At 47.4% G+C, this 7,441-nt stretch overlaps 1 protein-coding gene and 1 long non-coding RNA gene across 3 annotated transcripts in view; one reads left to right on the top strand and one right to left on the bottom strand.

Moving 5' to 3' along the window:
• LOC109296623 overlaps positions 1–154 on the top strand; it is a 5,643-nt gene extending 5,489 nt beyond the window's left edge. Inside the window, exon 2 of the long non-coding RNA XR_002097002.1 lies at positions 23–154. This is a non-coding gene — a long non-coding RNA (uncharacterized LOC109296623). The remainder of the gene's footprint in view (positions 1–22) is intronic.
• Positions 1–7,425, bottom strand: part of LOC109296622 (two pore calcium channel protein 2-like) — a 40,009-nt gene extending 32,584 nt beyond the window's left edge. The window contains exons 1-3 of one of the 2 annotated variants that reach the window (XM_019516097.1): positions 7,326–7,425; positions 5,344–5,426; positions 359–473 (exon numbers count right to left, since the gene is read on the bottom strand). In XM_019516097.1, coding sequence (XP_019371642.1) covers positions 359–473; positions 5,344–5,426; positions 7,326–7,361 — 234 coding nt within the window. In that variant the 5' untranslated portion in view covers positions 7,362–7,425. Of the gene's footprint in view, positions 1–358; positions 474–5,343; positions 5,431–7,325 lie in introns of those variants that run through there. The other variant, XM_019516099.1, reaches the window with a different exon arrangement.
• Positions 7,426–7,441: the final 16 nt, after the last annotated feature.

The raw sequence follows: 7,441 nt of genomic DNA, 5'->3' as shown, positions 1-7,441 counted from the left end.
GCACTCCGGCTGTGAGACCAAGGTAGGAAGGAATGCATCAGATGGGTTCTCTGTTGGGAATTTGCTGTTTACTCATCTTATTTCAAGCCCTCCCTCACCCACCTTGTATCTATACTTGCAGCTCACAGTTAAATAGTCATATCTCTAGGTTGTATAAAAAAGCCACAAAGATAACTGATATTATTTATTGTTATTCTTATAGTAATAAACAGCTCAACAGCCTTCTCCACTAAATGCAGGCAGAGGAATACTGATTATTTATTTGCGCAGCAAAGCTATCATAGGTGGCTTCCCATCTATTCTCCACAATCTGCACAACAAAATTGCAATACTGTTTCCATTTTATCCCAATGGTTACCAAGAATGGAAGTGGGTACACAGCAGGGTCTTCAAACACAGCAAGGGAAAGGTTTACAAAAACGAAGAAGTAGGTGGCTGCTTGCATAGTCCAATGGTTGTAGAGATAATAAAGTCTGGGAAGGCAAACCACAGTCATTTTAAATTAGGGTATTAGTACATATATGCATTAATGTAAGTGTACAACAGAAGGGATAAAGGTCCTTCCACACTATTCGAGGCAGATTGATTTTAAGTGATCAACTGCCAGTAGGCAACAAGAAACTGTCCTGAGCATTAGCTATTTAAAGATCACCATAATACACATTGTTTCTTAGAAGACCTCAGGTGGACTCAGCAGGTACCACAAGCAGCTGTTTCCTGAGGTTTTGCAAGTCATCCCTGTCTAATTGCTGTTCCCAAGGAAAACAGTTCATTTACACAGGTTTTTGCTTCTGATTATGTGGATTGGATGTTTCTCAACTGTTCAAAACAGCTGACTATAACCACACTTTATCTAACCTCACAGAGCAATATAAAGGGGAATCCAAATATTGTGAACTCCAGTTTAAATTTAACTCTTAGCATGAATCAGTCTGGTTTAAAAAAACAAAACAAAACAAAAAAACAAATACAAAGTTACTCATCCTTCATAATTGCCCCTTTTCTTAAAATGGGAATACCACATAAGGTTGTTAATTTAGATGTATATCATAGAAAATTAGGATTGGAAGGGGCCTCAGGAGGTTATCTAGTACAACCCCTGCTCAAAGCGGGACCCCCAGTTAGATCATCCCAGCCAAAGGGCCGTAAAAACCTCCAAGGATGGAGATTCCACCACCTCTCTGGGAAACCTGCTCTAGTGTTTTACTACCCTCCTAGTGAGAAAAATTCTTCCCAATACCTAACCTAAACTTCCCTTGCTGCTACTTGAGCTCATTGCTCGTTATTCTGTCACCTGCCACCACTGACACCAGTCTACCTCCATCCTCTTTTGAACCCCCCGCTTCAGGTGGTTAAAGGTTGCTATTAAGTCCCCTCTTCTCTAGACTAAATAAACCCAGTTCCCTCAGCCTCTCCTTACAAGTCATGTCCCCTAACCCCCTCACCATTTTTGTTACCCTCCATTGGACTCTCTCCAATTTGTCCACATCCTTTCTGTAGCGGGGGGGCCCGAAACTGAACACAGTACTCCAGATGTGGCCTCACCAGTGCTGAATAGAGGGGAATAATCACTTCCCTTGACCTGCTGGCAATGCACCTACCAATGCAATCCAGTACGTCATTAGCCTTTCACAACAAGGGCACATTGTTGGCTCATTCAGCTTACTGTCCACCATAGCCCCCAGGTCCTTTTCTACAGAGCTGCTGCCCAGCCAGTCAGTCCCCAGCCTGTCCTGGTGCATGGGGTTGTTCTGTCCTACATGCAGGACTTTGCACTTGTCCTTGCTGAACCTCCTAAGATTCCTTTTGGCTCAGTCCTCCAATTTTAGGTCACCAAATCCTATGGCTCTACCCTCCAGCATATGAAAGAAGTCTGATGAGCTTTTAGGTATTTTGCTTAACCCAGGAGTGAGTAATTATTTGGGCCAGTGGGCAATGTAGGGAATTTTGGTGAGCTGGGTCAGCACCATCCCCACCTCCCCCAACAGCTCATCAAAACTCCCTAAGTGGTCTCACCCCATCCATCTGCACACGTGAGTCCTGGCCAGTCTCCATGGAGATCCCAGGATTTCAGGGTAGTGACATAATGGGGTTGGAGCCCATGGCAGAGCCACAATCTGTTTCCATATGCCCCTCCCTGCAGAACCACGGCCTGTTGCAGGGGTGTGCAGGCAGCGAGTCATCGCTCTGCACTCAGCTAAGCAGAAGCATCTGGGAGTGGGATGGGCAGGGCCCAGCCTGTCTGCTCTGCTCCTGGATGCCACTCCTGGCCCACTCATGGTCCCATCGTGGCCAAGCGTGGAGCAGAACTGTGACCTTCTGCCCACATGCCCCTGCAATGAGCACCAGTTCTGTGGGCAGGGGCATGCGGGGAGCAGATCGTGGCTCTGCCCAGGACCACAGCCCTGCACTGTCACCACCAAGCCATCTTGGGGTCTCCAGAGACCAGCTGGGACCTGCATGGGCAGGGTGTGCAGCCAGCTGGACAGGAAGGGTCCTTGGGCAAAAGGGCAGCTGTGTCTGGGGCCAGGCCCAGGATCTTGGGGCAGTGATGAGGGGCTCAGGCCTGGGCAGAGCTGCAATCTGTTCCCTACATGCCCCTGCATGTGGAACCCATGCCTGTAGCAGAGGCATTCAGGGGGCAGATCGCAGCTCTGCCCTGGCCCCAGTCCCATGCCATCACCGCTCAAGATCCTGGCCTCACCCACCTGTCCTGCTCCCCACCCACCTGGAGTTCCATAACATCCAACTGGCTGCACATGCCACAGCCAGGGCAAGACTAAAGGACCTGCCACGGGCTGGACAAAATCCAGTGGGCTGGATGTGGTCCACACACCATATTTTGCCCAAACCTGACTTAATTTATATGTCTGTTTCTTTCCCAAACCTGAAAAGAAGTGTTTTATGCCCTCAAGTTTATCAAATTTCTCTTCCAGCCATTCATTTAGTCCAAGATGGCACAAACACACAATGGGAATTCTCAGTGGGAAACAGTGTCAATAGATGTTCAACAGGACAGGCTTTACTTACACATAATAGTAAGTTAGAGAAGGGGAGGGAATTTGTTTGGAAAGCTGTTTCTGAGCAGCTCATAAACACCTGACATAAGGTATTCTGGGAGAGTTTGTGTTCCATTGGTCCTGCTCCCCCCAGCCCTCCCATCCGCTGTACAAAGGTTAGGAAGCAGCTCCTTCACCCAGAGAGAGCTCAAAGCTTACTATTCGGTAGCAGAACTGCAGAAGGTGCATGTACATTTTGGTGGGCAGAGGGAGGGGATGCTAGAGCTGCTGGCAAGTGCCATGAAGCTTATGTCATGTTGCTTGATGGAAATATCTGCCAAGGATCTTAGCCCAAGGCTGGCCAACCTGCAACATGGATGCCACAAGCAGTATGGGCTACCTCTGTGTGCACCACACGGCAGGCTAGGGAGGGGACAGGCAGTACAGTAGCAGATAAGGTGGGAAGTAGAAAGCAAAGCAGAAAAAGAAATATTGGGAAGGGGGCACAGGGAAGGAAGCAGGAAGCAGAGCAGAAGATCAGGCATGGAAAGGTGACCACAGTGGCACTTGGCAAGCATGTTACAAATTAGCCCCACACTTTTGCCATGCCAAAAAGGCTGGCCTCCACTGCCTTAGTGTATCCATGTTTAGCCAGAAAGCAAGATCTGAGGGAAATGAAATGTTTATAGCTTGGGTGTCTGGTCCAAGCAATCTGATAGCAGAGAAACTACAGAGCACTAACAGATGTGAAAGCTGGTGGGGGGGAGACGTGGCTGAATTAATCACAAAACTTGATTCAATTCTACCTCTTACCCCACACCCGCTATGGCAGTGTTTCTCAACCCATGGGTTGCATCCAAAAGTGGGTCACAAGAGTATATGAAAGGGTCATGAACAAACTTCAAAGTTGATTATCCTTTAAAGTAGGAAAAGTGTGGGGAACTGAGGCTTTTCCCTTGCAGGCTGGCAGAATTCCAGCCTGCGAGAGGCTGTGTGCCCCTCCCCCCGGCTCCCTATGCATGGGGGGGCTGGGCGGCAGCAGGTCGGGAGTGAGGGGCACTGGGTCAGGACTAGCCACTGATGTTTACAAATGGGTAATAGTACAAAAAAGGTTAAGAGCCGCTGCCCTATAGTACTCTTTTACACTCCTTCCCTTCTGCACTACCTTCTCTTTTAATGCTTTATTACTAAGGAGTTAGTTTGTATAGTCAACAGTTCTGTTCGCTCTGAATAGGCCTAGTCACCAAAAGGGAATAAATCAGTCAGTCAGTCAGAATTGTTTTAGTTAAAGTCTGAGTGACTTCTGACAAAAAGCACAAGAGGATAGACTCCTGAACATTTCCACCAGAGGCAGCCAGCCAACAGCTCAGATTTCAGTTTAGTATGGTATTGCCATACCATGCCAAGTTTCTGAAGAGTTCTCCAAAAAAGAATAGGAAAACAGCATTCAAGACTTAACATTATTGGCAAGATGACAAAGCAAGGATCCCACTTCCTGTATTCACACATCACACAACTCCCTCACCACATTCTCTCCGTTTCCCCACCACACACATTTATATAAAAGGGCAGTACAAACACAGGAAAAAGGCTTTATTCCGTTTGCTACTATTCTTTTATTCCTCAACCCTGCAAAAATTTGAATATACTACATATACTCTTAACTTCAAGCATACAAATAATTCCTTTTAAGCTGCTGAGGATCTGAATACAAACAGAGCAGAGGCTGTGCATAACATTTCATAGAATCATAGAAAAGTAGCTCTGGAAGGACCTGTGGGAGGTCATCTAATCCAACTCTCAGCCTGAGGCAGCAACATCCTTAACAAACCATCTTAGACAGATGTCTAAGATAGTCTAAATGTATGTCTAAACATTTAGGGCTCGTGGACAGAGGTGACATCTTTTATTAGACCAACAAGATTTTTGCAAAAAAAGTGTCTTTAATTGCAAGCTTCTGGGCACAAACACTCTTTGTCAGGCATCAGAGAAGATTGTAAATGTTCTCCTGGGTAGAAATGAAAGATCATATTTCATAGTATTTCACAGAGGAGTCAATAGATAGAAATTTTTTTTTGCAAAAATCTTGTTGGTCTAATAAAAGACACGTCTGCCCACGGGCCCCGATTGCTTTTTCCTCTACACCAATACAGCTACAACCTGGAAACCTGTCTAAACATTTGTAAGACCAGAGCCTTGGTAGCCAAGTTAGTTTCCATTTCCCCTTGCATCGAGCAACACTACTCCTCAACATCCCCCAACTAGACTGGAAAATGTTTTTCCTTTAAAAGCACTTGAACACTTTGCATGGTAGACCATGGTGGATTTCAGGTCATTTTATTACCTGACTGCTTGCGGCGATGTTTCAAATGGAATATTCCTGTTATACTGAGCATCGCAAACAAAAGCAGCCGCCAGCAGAAGATCCTGTAGATGGGGTTGGAAGGGGTGGCGGGGGGAGGCAGAGCAGACACAAACAAGAAAGTCTTTAGTACTTTAAGAATCTAGAGCTCTTACTTTACTTCATTTCACATATGCTTCCAAAGATACCTTTCAAGGAAGCATAATTTTAACTTTAGATATTTCACAAAACAAGAGATTAACCTGGAAGATCAAAATAATGCTGACCATGTTTCAACAAAGAGACTTTGTTTGCAATATGCAGCTTTGGAAGTTATGCATTAATTAATTAACAGCACTTGTGTATTGTCCTGCTCCTGGCACGCTATTTAAAATTTAGGGGGGAAAAAAAACAAAAAACTTATTTAGCATTTAAATCTTGAGGAGTAATGCAGTTCTATTACAGGCTTGCCTGACTAAAAACTTGCAGAGGAAGGAATAGTTCAGCTAATCACCAGATGATATTGGCAACCAGCTAAACTTCAGGAGCACTGAGTTGGGGAGACCTGGCAGGCAGGAACAATTTTTGCAAGCTTCTTCACTGTGCCAAGACAACAATGTTCATTTGAAAAGTATTCCTGGAAGCAGTTTTCACTATAGCTACAGGAGGGGTCACAACCATGGCCACAGCAGTGCAGGTGTGGTGCTAACTGGGCCAGGATGGGCTGCCTTCTTGCAATCCTGAGACAAACTGCAAGCAAGCCCTTAAAGTCCATTTCTTAGCAATTTACAGCTTCTCCCCTTAAGATCTCACTGAGATGGTACGAGACCAACAACAGTCCCTCCAACATCTGCTAATACTGTAAGAGCATTCCTTTAACAACTTGTAACATTCATAATGAACTTCCAGGTCAAATAGATCCGTTCCTGTTGCATGTATGCACACACCCCGCTGCTTGCCTCTTTTCTTGCTTAGTATCTCTATGCTGAGTTTAAGCACTTAGCATTACTTCAGTTTACCTTTTAACAAAAAGGCTGAGGTAGGCATTTCACACTTCAGCAACTGAGCCAAGTGTTTAGTTATTGGCTTTAGAAACACAGGATGGAGTAGCACAGACAGCTTCTCTGGTTCAGAGGGCACAGGATACTCTGACTATGTGAGCCAGTCCATACCAGGGCAGACCTACTGCTGAACAAGTCTGCATCTAGTTTAATGGATTAACTATTCAAATGCAGGCATTCACTGCAGGGGCCTTCTGGCTTAACCTAGTGACCTGCAAAGCTTTTCCTCCAGCACTGCTGCAGTACCCTGCTCTCAGACACCTGAGTCCTTCCATCTACAGGTACTCCTGCTGTGGTTGACTACATCTCATGCCTACACTCTGTCATGGTGGGGCAGCTCCTAACTATGTCCACGCACCACCTTTCAGCCTGGCCCAAGAGGGGGACTGGGGCACCATTGCCAGGTCATAGGCAGAGTCTCAGGCCATCTCAGCATGCAGACAGGACCACGGTGGCGGTGGCGGGACAAGGGTTGTCGCCACCTAGCCATTCTGCTTACGCCTGTGCTGGATGCTGATCCAAAACACCTAGACACCTGCTGCCTAGGGCAAACCTATGTGATACGTCTGACTGCGCTGACCAGCAGACATGCTGACCACTACAGGCGTGTCTGAAAAAGCCCTGCCACCCAGCCCTGCTCAATAGCAACAGCCCCAACCAAGACAAGGACTTAGAGTTCGAAGGGCACTTGGAAGAGCCGGGGCCTTGCAAAAAAAGTGGGGCTTCCCGCCCCAACGCGCCAAAGAAACTACAGCCCCTCTCCCAGGTTATGGTTTTCAGGTGGGCTCTCGTCTCTTATGGGGAGGGGGGGCTCAACTCCCTCGTCGTTCAAATCCTGGTAGGAGTCGCCGTGCGAGCCAAGGCGCAGCTGCAGCCGGGAAGAAGGCCCGCCCCCCGGCCCGCTCCCAGCCAGGGCCCCGGTACCTGTTGCGCGGGCAGCGCCTCGCCGGGCGCGGCCATGGCAGCGGGAGCGAGACGGGGCGCACGGACCGAGCTACTCCTCCCGGACTGCCCGCCGCCCGGCTTTAACTCCGCACGTG

Source organism: Gavialis gangeticus, unplaced genomic scaffold (genome assembly GCF_001723915.1).
Source record: "Gavialis gangeticus isolate Ggan-Ray unplaced genomic scaffold, GavGan_comp1, whole genome shotgun sequence".
Lineage (NCBI taxonomy): Eukaryota > Metazoa > Chordata > Crocodylia > Gavialidae > Gavialis > Gavialis gangeticus.
Note: the sequence above shows the minus strand (reverse complement) of the source record. Positions and strands in the feature narration are given on the sequence as shown.